The following is an 18234-nucleotide window of genomic DNA, read 5'->3' as shown; positions in this document are numbered from 1 at the left end:
GGTTTGGAATCAGCCTCTCCCAATCTAAGATCTGTTTCATCACCCATCTAATATCACAAGCATTGCAGTTGAGCCTCAGGTGGTGTGGCGCATCTGAGGAAGCCATGATGGAGATGTTTAGAGCAGCTAGTCGCAGTAGAGTGTAAAATTAAGACTGACTGTTACACCTATATGAAAGCAGTCATGAAAATAAGTTGTATTTAGGTGTTTAGCTTGTTGTTGAAAATGTGACGAACTACCTAATTATGTCTTAAATCTTACTTGTCCTTGTTTTGCCATACCCTGTAAGGCAGTGGATTTACATGCACTCAATTGCCAGTTCATTAGGTACACTACTGAAAATGAATGTTTTCTAATATAACTTCCCAGAACTGAATCCCCCTTCATGACTGATCTAATGTTTATGTTGAAACAGCATTAGAAAGATGATAACTCAACTGTATGATCATTTGGGAGGATGTACTTTGTGGCGCCGTTAATCTGTGTTAAATTAAAGACTTAAGTGTTTTTTTTGTGTTTTAGCCCTCTGACTAAAATGAGGAGGTCAAAATAATAGAAACATGTGTCGGTACAACATGGTACAATTCAATAGTACTACAAACCACAGCCTCCAAAATGAAAACAGAGTCAAATCAACAGCTCTCTCAGTGATTTTCAAACAATACTCAATACCATAACCTTCAAGATTTAATGCAGGACTGTTATATTACAGTACATTCGTTCAGATGCATAACATTATATATGCATTAACTTGCATACATAATGAACCGGCAAGTGAGTGTACGTACGTGTATGTATATATCTATGCTACATCATAGCTGAGTGTGATCACACATGCGGTAACAACTATGACAACTGTGCTGCTATTCTGGAGAGTTGTAATGTAAATACAAGCCATGTCTTTTTCTCTTTAATGCATCTGAATTTAAGTCAGCAAATCCCCTGTAAAGTGTTGGGTGTGTATGCAAAGCCAAACATACCTTATTGCTCTGCACAATTGTTATTTTCAAAACGATTTGACAAGAGCGTCGCCTATTTATTAATTGTGGACTGCATAAAGAAAGATGGATGATGCCTCTGTGATGTCACCCGTCGGTTTCAGGAGGAGCGGTTTAGAAGCTCATGATGCTTTGACAGTGCCAAACTTCAACTAACTCCTGGCTAATTAACAAAGGTGCAATGTGATTGCACCCACCTGTCACTGGGCAAATTAACTATACAAACCATGTGTATACCAGGCTGTAAACAATTTAGGGTGTTAAAGTCAGACATTTTAACACTTTGGGGATCAATCCACCTCTGGAGTCAGCTACAAGTGACCATTTGAAGAACTGCAACTGAGCAGGGGTGTCAAACATACAGCCCGCCGGCCAAAACCGACCCGACAGAGGCTCTAATCTGGCCCCGGCGTGAAGTTGCAAAGAGGGAAAATGACATAGAAGACATTAACTGCAATTTCTCAATAAATTGTTATTCCTAATGTGTCCAGTGTTTTAGCAAGAATAGCTGTTATCTTGTGGACAACTCAAAACCCAAGGAAAGGACCCAGGCGCAGGAATCAAATGTGTTCAGGCACAAAATCAGGAGTTTAATAATTAAAGTTAACAAAAGCTTGAGCGGAGTTCCAAAAAGAAACAAAGGAGTCCACAGGAGCAGGCTGGCGAGAAAGCTGGAGCGTGGGCAGCACCTGTAGCCAAAAGGAGAAGGCAGGTACATTAGGAATAGCACTTCAAAAATTGACAAAACGTCAATAGCTGGTTTGCGGATGACTACCACGGAGGTAAACTGAGGAAGTGGTGAAGAGTGGGAGAGTAGAAGGTCTTTAAGTTGTGTTCGGCTTGAATGGATGATGAGATGCAGGTGAGATAGCAGCCCGGCAGCAGCTCTAAATGAGACAAGGAGACAGACAATGCAGACACATAGAGAGCAACTAGTCTCCTTTTAACAGCAGCGGACAGAACGCAACACCCCGAACTAAACAGTAGACAACAAGTGCCAGAATTTCAAGTTGTTCATAAGATGTTTTGTAAAAGGATATTTCATTAAATGTCAACATTTTCATACTGTACTTGCACTTCTTTGGAGTTGAAATTGGGCTGTGTGTGGCCCTTGAACTAAAATGAGTTGCCCTGAATCCACAGCTCAAAATAGTCCCCCTTAAATGCACTATTTACTTCTGTTTGAGTAACAATTGAGTGAGTGAGGAAGGCAACATAGCTGGCTCAGTGCCACAAGCTGTGTAGAGAAAATGGAAAATACAGAGAGAGGGATTTAGATATGTTTCATTCCTGACAGTAGTGCTGAATAATTAAGTCTTAAATAAAAGACATTATTTATAGAACAGTCTCGTAAATGCATTTATGATTTAGATATCATTTTTTAGCAAGGTTGTGGCATATTAAGACTTTATTTATGAGTGCCATGAAGCCAGTCACTTTGTTTGGACATCTCTCTCAGTGTAGCCACAGTTTATGTTTCTGGCCACATGGGATATCCGTCTTTATTTACCTCTTGTTTTTCTGTGGCTTCTCACTTATTAAGTGTACTGTCTTGAGAATTTAAGGCAAGACCTGTGAAACCCAGCCATCCTTCTCCCGCCACCGCGTTAACACAAAGGTCTGAGTCACCCTCTCACCTCCATTTCACTTTCCCTTTGACTGACATTCAATTAATTTGGGGTGAGAGTGAAAATTCCTGATAGATCCATCTCAGATAGCCTTCTCCATCCTCTCTGAGAAGCCCGCAGAATATATCTTACACACGCCACAGGCTTCCCTTCACTGGAAGGCTTCACTCCAGCCCGTTGAGTGTGTCTTTCCTGAGCCCGCCACTGTCCGTCACTGTCTAGGTTACCATTGGCTGCGGCGGCAATGTCAGGCAGTAAACAGTGGTGTCACTCCTGATTGCAGGCAGATTGCATTTTGTGTGGAAGAGCAGGGCCTTGGACGGAGTGCACACCCAAACTGTCTCGGATATTGAATCTCGTGCGGGCCAACACAAGCCTGGCTTAGCCGTGCATAACCAGCCATTCACAGGACAAGACCAAATGATTCCAGAGCCAATACCTTTTATTAAAAATAATAACTGTAATCAGGCTGCCTGCTCATGGCCATAGAGGTTAAATCTGCTTCATTGAAAGGAGTAATAAAATGGTTCATAATGATGGGAGGAATGAGTAATGAATCAAACAATTTGAGGACAGCTGAATATGAGGTGGCTGCACACGTGTGCGTGAAATTGTGAGTCAGAGCATGTGTGCGTATGGGGGTCTTCTGAACCTCCAATTCTCAACTTCCACCCTATTTTCTATTCATTGCTTTGTTATTATATTCCCAATCGAGTAGTATTTTACTGACACATGTGAATATGAGAAAGCGTGACATAAAATGTTTTGTATTTACTCTGTTTTCCAATGTTGTCTTAACAAAAATGGAGAATCGCTGCAGGCAAGATAGAGATGTATTGAGCTTTGCAGCAAATGTGTACATTTCTGCAAAGCTCTTAAACACAAGATCAAGAAAAGGCAATTCAGAAAGTGAGAGTTCTTGGCTCTTGTTGAGTATTGCTTTCTAATTTGTTGTTTGCTTAATTGTCGAGTCGTGTACATTGAATTGTAATCCCCCGAGAGGGATTTACAGTAAACTGTACCCGACACAAGCCAGCCACCTGAAGACGTGGATGCATTTTATTTCAGAATTATTTGCTACCTTCTAATCCTTTGAATATAATCTTAGCAGGAAGCCTCGCTGATGAACCTCATAACGAACAGGTCACGCCGTTCGTATTAGTGCTTCCACATCACAGGATGTGCTATAGACAGACATGTCTCTGCAGTGTTTTTTAACTAACATCCGGCACATTTATTTCCCACGTGCTCCCAGTTGTCAGCGATGTCTGTTGGCACCCCGCTGTTCTCACATAGCTCAATATTGCACATATGGAAGTGTGTATCACAGCTAAGCATCTCAGCCCTGGCTCAGTCACACTAAATAATACAAAGCTAAATAAAACAGCTTTGTGTTTTAGGCATTTTCACCGCCATCATCATTAGAACCCGTGAGTGTAATAATTTATTCAGTCTACACACACTTCCCTAAAGTGGATAAAGATCTAGGATAGCGCGCAGGTCATTTGCTGATGTCTTATCACTTCATATTGCCAAACTGTACCATCTGTTGTTTACCTTGCAAGTCTGTTCATGGGAATATGCAGCAGTTATGTTCACGGTTTTAGCCATGTTGTTCTTAACTCTATAAATTACTTTAATGCAACCCTATAATAAACCAAAGCAATAATCCAAACAGTGTAGAGCAAATATTATATTCTGTGGGTTTTTGTCCTCTTGAATATGTCTGTGAAGTAGAGATATATAAGAGGGAAGGCAGCAGGGAGATATAGTATTTTAAATCAGGCTGCATGCTCCACTATATAAATCATGTGTATTAGATATCTTCCTGCACAGGCAATGAGATTCTCAGGCTGATAGTTTGGATGCTATAAAGGCTCCCAAAAATTGAATCGGAAGCAGCCAGTATTTATGAATATTCATAACATGCTTTAAAATCGAAATAGAGGGGCTGCAGTGTTATTGCTTTTGGAATGTCTGCTCGGCAAGCTTTGTTCCGGTGACTTGTGAGAGTGGGCACGCGCTTCAGTAAGCTCATGGTACACCCATAAATTAAAATAACACTGTCTTTGCCTTAAGCTAGGAATAAATAAATCAGAGTTGTGGACAGGAATTGTTTTTCCTTCATGCTGTGTGGTTTTCCTGCAGGAGTATTGCTATTGTGGCTATTGTCTTTGCTCCTAAGGTGAGATTTAATGGCTGCATGGGTTCAATGCCACAGCAGCTCATGCTACAAGTTTCACCTTTTATGTCATACGGTGCACGGACACAAGCCGTGGTCAGTATTTCCTGTTACATTGCCTGTCAATTTATTATGTATCACCACTGCCATTTTTTTTAAAGAAAATGTGACTGATAGATTGAGCTGAATCTACAATACATATCCTCAAGTGTTCCTTATATATTCCTGTTTTTGATAAAGCCGGTTAAGACTCACCGGGGAAGAAATGGGCTGGCTAGTGGGAATTCTTTAGAGGGGTGTTTGGGTGCACACCAGAGGCACAAGTAAGGACAGACTGTAATGGCATGCTGAAGCCAGACAGGAGGGACCCTGCAGGGGAGATGGAGAGTTGGACGCAGCAGGCTATCGCAAAAATCTAAGTCTCAACACGGCAGAGACGAGGCATCAGCACAGAGCTGACACCCCCCCCCCCCCCCCCCCCGCTCCTCTCACACTTCAATTTTCTCTCTTTTGTTTTTGCTTTTCAGACCTTTTGTGTTGTTCAGAACATCACAGCAACTCAAGTAAACGTAGGTTCACCCATCTTCCGTCATTTATTGTTATTTGAGTCCGTTCATTCAATGAATATTTTCGCACAAAATGTTTATTTTCCCCTGCCCTAAGCCAGTGGTCAGGATGTGTTGCGCATACACTGCTGATGGCTTTGACTGCGACTTTGCCACAACCGCCCACAGCTCACTGTGTGTGAGGTTCTGAGCAGAAAGCACAGCTGCAGCCACAAGTGCCACATGGTGCCAAACTCCATGTACATTATTCATCCACCTCTCTCCTCACGTACAATAAGAAATGCTTCAAATAGAGGTGCAAAAAAAACCAAAAAAAAAAACCTCTAACAACTGTCTCGAGAATTGGTTTTATTCTCTTGTTTGCAAGTGTTGTTTGGGGGATGTTATTGATTTCTACGTATTTTTCTCCCTTAGTGGAACAGCTTGAGTGTAACAGAACAGTAAGCCGACACAAATGGCACTTCTGAAATCCAGCAGGTTTGCCATTGGCAATGTGAAGGTACACACGAAACTATCACAGCACAGTGACCCTGTGTGGTTGCTCTTTTATGTTAAAGCATCGAGTACAAAGAGTCGAATGTCTTAGTAATCCATTGCAAATCAAAAAGGATTTTTCTTGTTCTTTTCACCAGCTTGAATAATTTATCCCAGAACTCACTGGTATATTCCGCTCAGAATTTGTTGCTGCTGAAGTGCACTTTGCATTTCTGTTTCCTCGTCTACAAAAAGGGGAGGGGGGCGGATTTCAAACTTTACTTAATTGGTTGTTTTGTGCCCTTTGTCTTGGTCTTTTGTGAACAATGGGATACTGGTGATGTAAATCTAATTCTGGAGAGCAGTGTGGTCCTTCCTGTGGCTAAGAGTTGTCAGCACACAATTAGCTTTTGGCATAACATTGTATACTGTAACAGTGCGGCTCCTGAGGGAGCAAGCTGCCCCTGGCTGAAGGCATTAGGCTATGCTTGTAATTTATAGTTTTTTCCACTGACTGTGAGAGCTCAGAAACAGCAGCTACACCCAATCACAGCCATGCTGAGGCATTGTGTCCGAGAGCCATGAGTGGATGCCCATGGTCTTATCATTATCTGTATTTCTTCAGCTTTTATCGCTGAAGTCCATTCGACTCTTATTCTCTTTTCTTAAACTACACTGGACTCGGTAGATTTCGCCCAACCTGTTTCTTGGTGAATAAAATAAGGACTATATTACTGTGATCCTTCCACATTTTCAAGGCAGCAGAGAAAACAAATGTAATGCACGAAGTAATTAAATAAAAAAATATATTTTTTTTGAAAAATGTAAACATTCAATTGTGGCTTTTTGGCCATTATTCTTAATGGAGCCGCTAAAGGCATTCAAATTAAATTAATCGAGCATTAGAATTAGTAATGCTGCCTTTCTCTGTTTGTCAACTCTGAGTGCACTGAGAATACATTGGAAAATAATGAAGAAATACAAAGCGCATGCAAGTAGCCAGAGAAATGTTTTCAGGAAGCACTTAAAAAGTGATGAACGTTTGGGAGGGGCTTGTGGTTGCTATGGTGACTCATGAAGTTACTGACTGTGTGTGACAGCGGCATTGAGTTAAAATCTAGGCTGCGATTTTTCTTTTTTTTTGTTGTTTTTGTTTGTTTAAACAGAACATCTATTTCTGCAGATTGCACCCTCCGTCATTTTGTAATATCTTCCTATTGATGGGAGACACGAGACTCTTATTTAGCCGGAGACGGAGAGTAGACGCGCAGTGTCCATTATGTTGGTCACCTCTGGCCCAGAAGCCTGCTTCAAAGAGAGGGGGCCTCATCTAACAGGCTACGGGGGGACACACTTTTTCTGTTCTCCTTTGAAGCTCCTCTTTTGATCATCTCTCCTATCCTGTCTCCACCCACTGTTTGCCTCACAAAAAAAATGGCAAATGAATCAACTCCGAGCAGAGAGAGAGAGAGAGAGAGAGAGAGAGAGAGAGAGAATTTGTCAGGTGGCACAGATGCAACAAATGTGTTTTCGAGAAGCCTGCGACATATTTTAGTCACAGTCACTCACACACCTCCTATAAAAACACACACAGACGGAAAAGACGCCGCTTGAGTGATGAGTGATCTCCGTACGGGTTGTCTGTCTCCTGGAGGGAGTGGGGAAGATTTGATGGTGGCGCTGCTTCAGTCAGAAGAAAACACAGATCAGATACTGACAACAATGTTCTTTGAGACTCAGACATGACAGTTGGGATTTTAAGTCTTTAACCCTTCGGATTTAATATTTTAGTATTATTATTTTTTTTTTTTTTAGATATACACCTTTTTTTTCACAGCATGATATAAAGATGCCGCATTTAGTCAACAAATTCATTGAATGAATATATTTTTAACATGGCAGCAGAGAGAATTTGACAGTCAAAAGAAGATTTCTTTGGTCTCTTTTGCTTTTGTGGACTGAACAATGAACTGGAAAAACTGATGCCTCACAGCAAGAAGGTTCCGGGTTCAAATCCAGGCCGACTGGGGCCTTTCTGTGTGGAGTTTGCATGTTCTCTCTGTGTCTGCATGGATTCTCTCCGGGTACTCCGGCTTCCTCCCACCATCCAAAGACATTGGTGATTCTAAATTGGCTGTAGGTGTGTGACTGTGAATGGTTGTCTGTCTCTCTGTGTTAGCCCTGCGATAGACTGGCAACCTGTCCAGGGTGTACCCCGCCTCTCCCCCAATGACACCTGGGATAGGCTCCAACCCCCCCATGGCCCTTCACAGAACAAACGTTTACAGAAAATTAGTGAATGAATAATTTGTTTACCATAAAAACATCATTAGTTACAATGTTACATTACATAGGATGTAGAGATGGACTGATAATTCTGCATACTTGATTATTAATCAATTTTTAATCATTTCTGTTCATTAATAATTATATTATATAAATATATATTTTCGTGTTTTGTGCAAACAATTTTAATGAAGTCACCTAGGGTTCTGGGAAACTCAATCGTTTTCTGTTATTCACAGGCCAAACAATCACCCAGTTAATTAAGAAATTTAATTAATTAATTAGTGTAAATGATTTGATAATTAAAATAAACATTAGTCACAGATCGGAAAATCTGATACAGTTCTGTATATTATAGCATGCTATGTGAAAGATGATGAAGAAGTAGGTGTTGAATGACTTCCGATTTTTTTAAAGTCGATTAATATGCGGTGAAATTCGAGTCAACGTCAGCTAGTTGATGACGTCACACATAAAAACCCAACAATGCAACAATAAAATCTATGTTCTTGACCTGAATAGATATTGTAGAGTCAAACACAAAGGAAGAAAAAATTAAAATGCCGCATATCTCCGAGGCCTTTTCCTTGTATAGCAGTTAAAGGTCTAATAACTTTGACAATGAAATCCACTAACAAATTGTTCATTTGCAGCCTCCTTCTCTCTGTTACCGCGGGATGTTTGGCGAAGTTGTTAATTGACTGTTGCTGAGAGGATTTCGACCGTTCCTTCCTAGCGTTAGCGGGTGCCTTTTCAGAAAAGTGTGTAATGCAGTACTTAGTACTTTTGTTGTATTTCAGGACTGACTTATATATTTTGCATGTCACGGTAGTATGGGCTTCATGTTTAGTGAAGTATTTTCCACACACTTGATGAACCGCTGCTAGTTTGCGGCGATAACCCACTGGACTCCTCACCTGTCTTCTAGGAGGCGTCCGTGTTGTTATTGTCACCACAAGTCGACTTCCTGCTTAAAGCGTCACGGCACAGCAGTGAAGTCGATTAGTCGACTAGTCGGTACAACCCCTATGAAGAATTAATAGATTACAGTTCATCACAGAAGACAGTCGCCAGCAGAGAAGTGAAATCACAGAGTCTTCATTCTCCATAACTATATCTCTAGCTGTCCCCAAACTAAGCAGCTGATACATATAAATGGAGCTACTCCTCTGGTCAACTAATCAAGCTGTTCTCTTGCTGACCTTTCGGTGATAGACGGCTACTGTGCAGGAACAGTAGAACACCGTCTAGACAAGCACTTTGATTATATTGACCAGTGCGATCCATGATCTACTGTGGAAAACCCTGAGCTGCCCAAAAGAGGCATCACTTTATAACTGCGAATCAATGCGTAACTTCAGAGCGTGGCCTGAGCAATGTCCTCGGCAGCACACGAACACCCAGGCCTCCCTCTGCATACTTCTACACCTCGCTCAGCCACGTAGCGTCCCGTTTTATCTTATCGCCGGGGTTAGACACATCACCCACTGCCGCTCCCCTGCAAGGGGACAGTGTGCCTTGATATAGTAAACCACAATAGGTATTAAAAACACCAGCGGGCGGCTTTCTTGCGGCAAGCCCTCTAGCAGCGCGTGGAGAGTCTAAAGATTATGTAAAGTAATTCAGTGAGTGATGAGAGAGGAACAGGCCACCACTGACAGCAGGTTTAGCAGGTATGTAGGTCACACAGGGGGAGGCCTCTTTTGCATTTTTCCCTTCCGTGTCTATTTTTGTGTTGTCTCCCTCTCTCACGTCTTCACTTAATCAGTTATTCACGTACTCCTTTCATCTCTGTGTATCTCAGTGTTCTGCCTCTTTCTTTTTTTTAATCTCATCCTTTGTCTTCTGACAGACCACAGTGACTGTTCCCCACTATCTTGAACAAAATAGCGAACAGAAAAAAGGGGGATATTGCCAGTGGAGACATTTGGAGACTGGCTTTCCTGCTTCTTTCAACCTTGTGTCTTATCAAAAGTTTGCCAGTGGTCATTTTTCCCTTCATGCTTTGCAACGTATGTTGTCGGCTGTATCCCCTTTTCCTCTTGCCATAACTCACCGCCTTTGAACCGCCTTCACTTTGCTCTGAGTAGTAGCTTAACCCCAAGGCAGATGGTGTCCCGTTCTCTTTTCACTCATTCAGAGTACTTTGTGTTTCCTCATCTTGTCAAGCATGGCCCATTCCTGTGTAATGAGCTTGGGCCTTTTCAGTCTGTTTAGAGGACCCTGACCCAACTCGGGGCCGCCCCACCACAACCACCACTGCAAGGTTACCCAAACCCGCAGGGGAGCACAATGCTACTTAGTGTCCACAACCCCATGGCCTTTTCTTAGGGAGAAGAAAGCCGGAATATTAATGAAGACTCTTGGCTTTTCAGGAGGATAGCAGTAGAGAGGGGCGGTCACAGTGTTTACTGAACAGGCTTGTTTTCATCTCCCTAGCCCGCAGGTCACAGCTCAGTGCTCTTTAATTGGCTCAGATTGTCAGACAGTGTTCCCTCTCATAGAAAAGAAAACTCCAGCTATCAATGCTGAACCCCCTCTTCACCACAATTTTCTTTTCTTTTTTTTTTACTGTTTTTGAGAGTAGAAGCTTATGCAGCTTAGCAATTTCCACAAGCCCGCACTACAAATGTAACATTAACATATGAAAATAGCCTCCTTTCCACATTTACCAGCTCATTAGTTCCTTTGGGTTGGACACTTGTTGAGGTCCACCCGGTCTTGTTTTGCTTGAACATGGATGTCTTTAATTATCTTTGCAGTAGGCCTGTCAAGCCCAGAGCTATTAGTCCATGCAAAGTTCAATGAGGGGCTCTTTGATACTTGTTTAATATACATGGCCCAGTACAGACCAGGCACTGGTCCCCTCACAGACCACCCAGTTTACACAGTGAAATTAATTTTGCTCTCATCTCCTGAAAGGCATTGCGCGTCGATAGATACTGGTACAGACCTTGACATTTTCCTACCTCATTCTCTCAAGATGAAGAGCTATTGAGTAAGCAGCAGCCCTCTAACTGCTTCATAAAGGCTGCAGAAAACAAAGAGTAAACACAGGCAAAATAGAAATGCCATATGCACTCACTGAAAGAGATTCAATCAGAAAATGTCTTTGTGGTGTATTTAATTTGGACGTACTCTAGTGGGCCTCTCACAGACATTACTGAGCAACTGTTGGTTAAAGTAGGCGGTTGATGGTTTTCAGTTTTCCCCCAGACTGAGATTGTGATCGGCCATGTTCATTGTTGGAGTTAGAGCAGCTGGACACCTGTGTGATCTGTCTGGGATCAAAGCTAAGACCTGTTCAGACACAGCACACCAGCCCGCCACGCCACGCTTTGGGGATCAAATGAACAGAAGAAACTCTCCTGGGGAACTGACACTGTAGGGCATGAACACTTCTAAACCTCCGCACCTCCATCGATTGTTTTTATTCTTCCACTGCTCAGGAGGAGAAGTTGAATAAAAGACAGTGAGATGTCCCGTGGCTGAGGGACAAAGGGAACCTCCTGTTCTGCCCAAGGCTCCTGTCTGGAACATTAAGCAGAGACGGTTCCCATGCTGCTATGTGGGTGACCCACAGAGACTGCCTCCCTTGTGGGCTGACTGAGATGGAATGACAAGACCATTAAAAGTGGCGCAAGAGCAGAACCACTGGTGATCGTGACAAAAGCTCTTCGAAGGTTATGAGAAATAATAAGAGCGCTTATACCGAAGCTATCAAGTATCTGTCAGATATTCATACAAATCTGTGTCTCAGTCTTACTCTCAATTGCTGTCCGGTTTCAATCATGGTTGAATATTGTGCTGCAGCACACTAATGCTGACCAACAAAACGCTAACTACCTCTTGTCTAATAATGAATGGAAGGTGGGGGGGATGTAATTTTCTGCTTGTCTGCATACCGGGGTGACTTATGCCTAACTCTCTTCCTTCCTCTCCCTTGTCTTCTACGTGTGGAAATGTGAGCACATGCACATTTTTGTCTGAAGGACTTTTTCTCTGTGGGATGTTTTTGCTTAACTTCTGAAAGGAAGACGTTTTCAGTTTGTAGACAAATGTCTTACGTCTTTTTTGATCTGCTCCGTGACCTCGGCTAACTCGTAAATTAATCTGTCTTGATCTCAGTCTCTCTTGTCTTCACTGAAACATCATGATAATGAAAGATAATGTGAATACAGCTCAAATATGAGGAATCAGATCAAATACCCATTTGAAAGTATCATTACCAGTCACCTTTCCTGAGTTTGCCTATTGCCATAACGCAACGTCTGACTTGCTTCAGAGATATTACATTAACCAAAATGTTAATGTTTAGAGTAACCTAGATTAAAATTCAGTTACCATGCAAACTGATATTTTACATGCCAAAACGAAGGCTGGGAGACACTGACAAGGGCTCCTCAGGTCCTTGGTCTTAGCCTTAAAAAACATTGGCGTAAGCCGTCCAGTTTCCTGCTGAGGGAGTCAATTCAGGCTGTTTTTCTCCTCTTTTTCTTTCTTATCTGCCCTCTGCGGACTGTGCCTCTCCTTCAGCAGAACCTTGACAGAGGCCAGTTTTTCTCTCTCCCCCATCTTGTTTATGTGTTTACCACGGCACACTCAGATCCTCCCCTAAATGATAGCCCCTCCACTGTCTGCACACTGGAGTCAAATTAGAGACAGAGAAAGAGAGAAAGACCAGCCTCGCTGTTGCCTCCTAGCTTCAGGCAAGAAGAGGCAGGCTGGGGCCACAGTCAACTGAAATTCTGAACTTTTGTTTTGATCGGGGCTCCGTATAAGAAGAGGAGGATGCTGCCCTAGCACCAAGACTGTGTTGTTATTACCTGGGAGAGACGAAGAAAGGAGCATCTGGAATGAGGCCAGTGCTTCAGTGGGCTCCTGCTGCTGCACATAGGCATGCTGTTAGCTCATATGATGGAAGTTCTGTTCCACTCAGTAGTGAATATATGGAGAACTGTTAATGACTGGCATATCATTTCTTGTGATTGTATAATTAATGTAATCACTATTAATGCCATATGGCCGCTTCTCATAAACATGTGGCACAATGTCTGTCTACATGCTCCCTGTCAATTAACTCTATTACAGTAAGTTTGGTGGCAGATCTTCTTTTTTGATAAATATAGCAGATGGCATTACATGATAACTTCTCTGTTTCTTTTTTTTTTCTCTTCTGGTCTTGTCAACTTGTGTCTTTGTCAGTTTGAAAACAAAGTAATTGCTGACATCTGGGCGCACAATGACTTTGCTGCAACAGTGAGGCAAGAAAGACAGACGTGTGATATGCCTTAAATAAGTTGACTGATAGTAAAGCTTGTAATAAACCCTCACCGCACAGGAAAAGTGTTAGTGTGCTGTGCACAAGTGAACCAAGCGTGGTAGGTCACACATGGGCGGACATGCTTCTATGATCCCAGATCAATCAGCTTGGTAAGTATAATGCTGCAATTAGTGACAGAAATCAGAGCCACAGAGTCAAAACTATGAAAATAAGATACAAATGTTACTTGAAGACGCTTTAAAGGACCAGTGTAGAGGATGTAGTGCCCTCTAGTGGTGAGGTTGCGAATTGCAACCAACTGAATACCTTTCCCTCCCCTCCTTAAAGTCTGAAGCTTTGTCCACATTCAGAACAAACTGCACACCAATCCAAATTCATACGTGATGTGAGTACACTATAAAATGTTTTCTATTTTGAAATAAAATTTCTATTATTTAGTAAATTGTTAATGAACTTGAATGTGCAGTGTAGCTGGAAATTAACACCGATTCAGACTCCGGATGAATGTGGGGTTAAAGGTAGTTTCCCTATCCTTGAACTTGAATGTGTGTACTGCATGTTGCTCAAATGCTATTTTGTTATTGTCATTCTTTCCGCACCTCTAATTTTGTATAAATATCAGATGCAGAATGCAATAATCAGTTCAAGACTCCACGCTGCTGAAGAAACCTATAGTGGTCACCACTTTATCATATAAAAATGCAAAAGACCCTCACTAGAGCCAGTGTTTGGTTTGTCTGTAGAAACAAGGCAGGATGCTCCCTATGTAAATATGAAGATTCATTCTATTGTGACAAAAACACTGTGATTCATAGTTACAGGTGATTACACGCTCAAAAAAAACATAATTATGATGACTGTTTTCCATTTCTGCTAATAGATCTGTCTAAGTCCTCCACACTGTTCCTTCGAATAGTTTTATGTAAAAGAACATTTTCCCCCCTGGATAGTTCCATGCCTGAGATCAAAAGGTAAAAAAAAAAAAGGAAGAAGGGGTTTGTTGTTGCTTCATCCTTCCTGCTTTTCAGCAGTCCTTGGGTCCCTTTGGGTGACTACAAGAGGAGTAATTCATTCTAATATGTTGCAGCCGATTAGTTTTACACTGAAGAAATAGTGGAATGCGTGTTCTCCATAGCTGGCAGCCTCCTAGTCACAACGCCATAGATGCAATGCTGTGCTTTAAGAACGCTGTCAATTTATATTCAAACTTGCAAATACAAACCAGATCAAATAACCTTGACCAAGACTTGTTCTTGTAAACATAGAGAACACTGAAAACACTTTGGATTGTGCACGTTCTTCTATCACGCCTAAGCAGTTGTATTTGTTTACATTATCACTAGACTGCCTGGGGAGTGTGGTTATTTTTATAGTGTGCTTTGTTTGAATGATTGTTGTTGCAAAGGGGGGGGGGGGGGGGGGTGCAGAGTGTTTTTTTTCAGTGAGTGACAACGAAGGAATTGTGTGACTACAGTGGTAACAGGGAGGATATAGAGGGATAAGGATGTGTGGAGGGGGGGAAGGCGGGGGGTGGGGGTCTTGGGCTGCCTTACGGGGATGGCAGTCTGTAATTAATTTTGCATGCATCTCTCTCCTTTCTCGCATTTGTTACGTTCTTTTTTTGAAGTGTAACTCTTTAGGAAGGCGCTGAAACTCCAGAAGATTAAGCATCGGTACAAATAAGAACTTGAGTGCCGTGCATGAAAAGTTGCTCTCAAATTTCTAAACTGGTTTCAGGATGATCTACTTTTTTTTTTCTGCATGAAGCAATTTGATAAAAAGTAAAAAGAGTCAAGCAGAATAATCTTGCACAATGATTACTTTTACCACTCCCTGAGCCTTTTTATCAACTTCATCTGCAATGCGTAAATTGACTTTCAAGATGAGTAACATCTCTGTGTCACTGTGCTCCACATTGCAGGTGTCTGTGAGACCGGCGACACCGGCAACAGCAATAGAGGTGAGCGGGGATCATGTTTTTCCTCCACTCTAGTAGCTGTGACGCATCACTGAAATCCTGCTACCTAACAGACACCTCCCTGCTGTGGAGGGGCCACTATCCACATCCCTCCTTCCAAGTCCCTTCCTCTGCTTTTGTTCACTTGCCCACATTCATAACATGTCACAGTACAAATTAGCATTCTGATTATATAGTGATGCCCTTAAATTTTAGATGTGTGCAGCTCTAGCCAGCACCAGAAGTCAGAGCAGGTATATAAATGTATGTACAAGTGAAAGGTTCTGACACACTGTCACATCCAGTAGTTTTTATTATTTTCTACATTGTTAATTCATACTGATCAAAAGTATGAAGGAACACGTGTGGAATTATTTAGAAAGCAAAAAAACTGAATAAGTTTTATATATTATAGGCATATAATACCTGGAATCGTTTCCCAACAGTCCTAAAGGAGTACCCAGAGGTATTGGACACTTGTTGGCTAATTTGCCGTCCAACTCATCAGAAACCATCTCAATGAGGTTTAGATTAGTGATTCAGGGTCAGGGTCATCTGGCGCTCCATCACTCTCCTTCTTTGTCCAATAGCCCTTACATATCCTGGAGGTGTGTTTGAGGTCATTGAATGATGGCCCCGCTAAACACAATTCATATGGGATGGCATGTCACTGCAGAATACTCTAATGTACTTATCTTCTGCACTAAAAGTATGTCTTGGTCTTCCCTTCCTCATGAGAACCGGTTTCATCGAAGCGTTTGATGCTTTTTGCAAAGGCAATACATTCAAAGTTCTTTACATTTTTCAGATTGACTGACCTTCGTGTCTTAAAGTAATGATGAACAGTAGTTTATCTTTACTTAGTTGAGTGGTTCTTGTCATAAATGGATTAAAACATCAGTTGAATAGATCTATTTACTGAAGAGAACTGTGTACTGACCATAGACAGTATATAAATATGGACAATGCGTCACCACTTCCTTACATTGACCAGACTGACACTATTATTCCGCTCTCTTGTGAGTTTGGAGCCAGAGTCTACGTGGTACAGCCCAAGACTAGAGCCACTTCACAGAGTGGTTGGCATGGCAACTTTTAGTCGTCGTGATGTCACATCCTGTTTCTGTAGCGTCAAATAACTGACTAAAAACGAAAGCTATCAGAAAAATGGACACCTGAACATGCATCAGCATTATATTAACGACCTAAAATGACAGAAACCAACTTTGAAAGCAATTTATTTGACATGTATTTTAGTGTTTTAGTTTGGCCCAAGTCCTGTCCACTAATATGGAGGGGGTGGAGCTTATGACCTATACTGCACCCAGTCACCAGGGGGAGCTCTACCTGCTTTGTCTTCACCTTTAATGAACTTTCCCATTGTCCATCTTTATACAGTCTATGGTACCGACCCAATCTCTGCTTACTCTGAACTTCTTTGCTTACTTCATAATTCCATATGTATTCCTTTGTAGTATTGATATCTACAGTATCAATCCACAATGTAGCAAATAATACAAATAAAGAAAACCATTGAATGAGAAGGTGTGTCCAATCTTTTGGCTGGTACTGTATATTCCTCTTGAAGTTTACAAAAGCATCATGATTAGTATTGTTCAGATCAGGTCTTGTCCTGATACTACCCGTAAACCCACTCGGCCTCGTTCTAAAGTTTGGCAGGGCAGAGATTGTGTAGGTGACTTGATGCTTTTCCTTCACAGAGTGAAGGGAAAGAAATTGCTCGATTTTCATTGCACTTTATAACCTTATTTCCCTTCTCTTCTGCTGTTGTCTAGAGGATAAGAAGGAGCCCGTCGAGAGCTCAGAAGAACCTGATTCAAGTCCAACTAACAGCAATCAGTCCAAAGGTAATGGTAAGGACGAAGCACTCACCCTCAGTCACTGCTGCACACTTATCTCACACACATCCCTATTTATAAGGATTCTTATTAGTGGCCACAGCTGCTGAATTAAAATGCGCTCCTTTCAGAGAATCCTCAGCTCTGTGCAGCCAAGTGTTACCCAGTTTCACTCTCCTTGTCTCCGTTTTTTTCCCCCGTCTGTCTCCATCTCCTCGTCTCTGTAGGGGCAGGCGGCAGGCAGGCAGTTTGTACGTGCTCCTCCAGGGCCAAATGCATTTGTAAATCTCTCTACCCATTTCGGGTCTGTAAGTGTAACCCTGATATTTTGGTACATAAGAGTCAGCACGTCTTTGGAGATTGAGTGTGATAAATTACCTGCAAACTCAACTATCAGGCATTTAATAAATCAAGTGTGCAATGCATATTATTTTAACATGCAGCCAACACAGACGGTAGGGGCAATAATCATGCCAATAAATCATATTTGATAAGGATAGCACACTGTTGTTATTCTCAGGTCTCCTTTGAGATTTAGGGCAATAAGGCAGCCTGTAATTTGAATGTAGACATCTATGGAGAGTGCCATGAATTTCCATGGCTGCATTTGTTCTGTGTGTGGGCCTATGGAGCTGCTGAGCCAAAAAATAGGATTCAGATTTGGGTATTGTGGAGTTTTTATTTTTTCAGGTGGAAAAAAATTCATTAAGCAACTGCTATGAACAGATTGTCAGGGTTGAATAAATAGGACAGGCTAGCAGCATATGAAATAACTTGGCAGAGACAAACGGGTTGTTGTAGAAAGGAGAGAGCTTGAACAATGCCAGACAAAGCACCAGAGAAGAAAAGGATTGTTGTAGAACATCCGTGTGGATCAGGGAGGGATTGTGCATGAGGAAGCTTTTAGCACACGTAGTGCGCGGCTAAAATTAACTGGAGTCCAGTGTCAAAACATATGACATTAGAGAACCACAACAGCCTGCCCTGGTTTCTGAACAAA

At 41.9% G+C, this 18234-nt stretch overlaps 1 protein-coding gene across 1 annotated transcript in view; it reads left to right on the top strand.

Annotated features, from left to right (window-relative positions):
* The window catches only part of macrod2 (mono-ADP ribosylhydrolase 2), a gene marked incomplete at its 3' end in the record, with an annotated part of 392791 nt that extends 375245 nt beyond the window's left edge, over positions 1 to 17546 (top strand). The window contains 4 exon segments of the mRNA XM_084561793.1: positions 15340 to 15378; positions 17172 to 17243; positions 17462 to 17518; positions 17521 to 17546. Of these exon segments, the coding sequence (XP_084417919.1) occupies positions 15340 to 15378; positions 17172 to 17243; positions 17462 to 17518; positions 17521 to 17546 (194 nt within the window).
* Between the last annotated feature and the right edge of the window lie 688 nt (positions 17547 to 18234).

Source organism: Chelon labrosus, assembly GCF_963514085.1.
Source record: "Chelon labrosus genome assembly, chromosome: 15".
In the NCBI taxonomy this organism is placed as follows: domain Eukaryota; kingdom Metazoa; phylum Chordata; class Actinopteri; order Mugiliformes; family Mugilidae; genus Chelon; species Chelon labrosus.
This window is presented reverse-complemented; position numbering and strand designations above follow the sequence as displayed.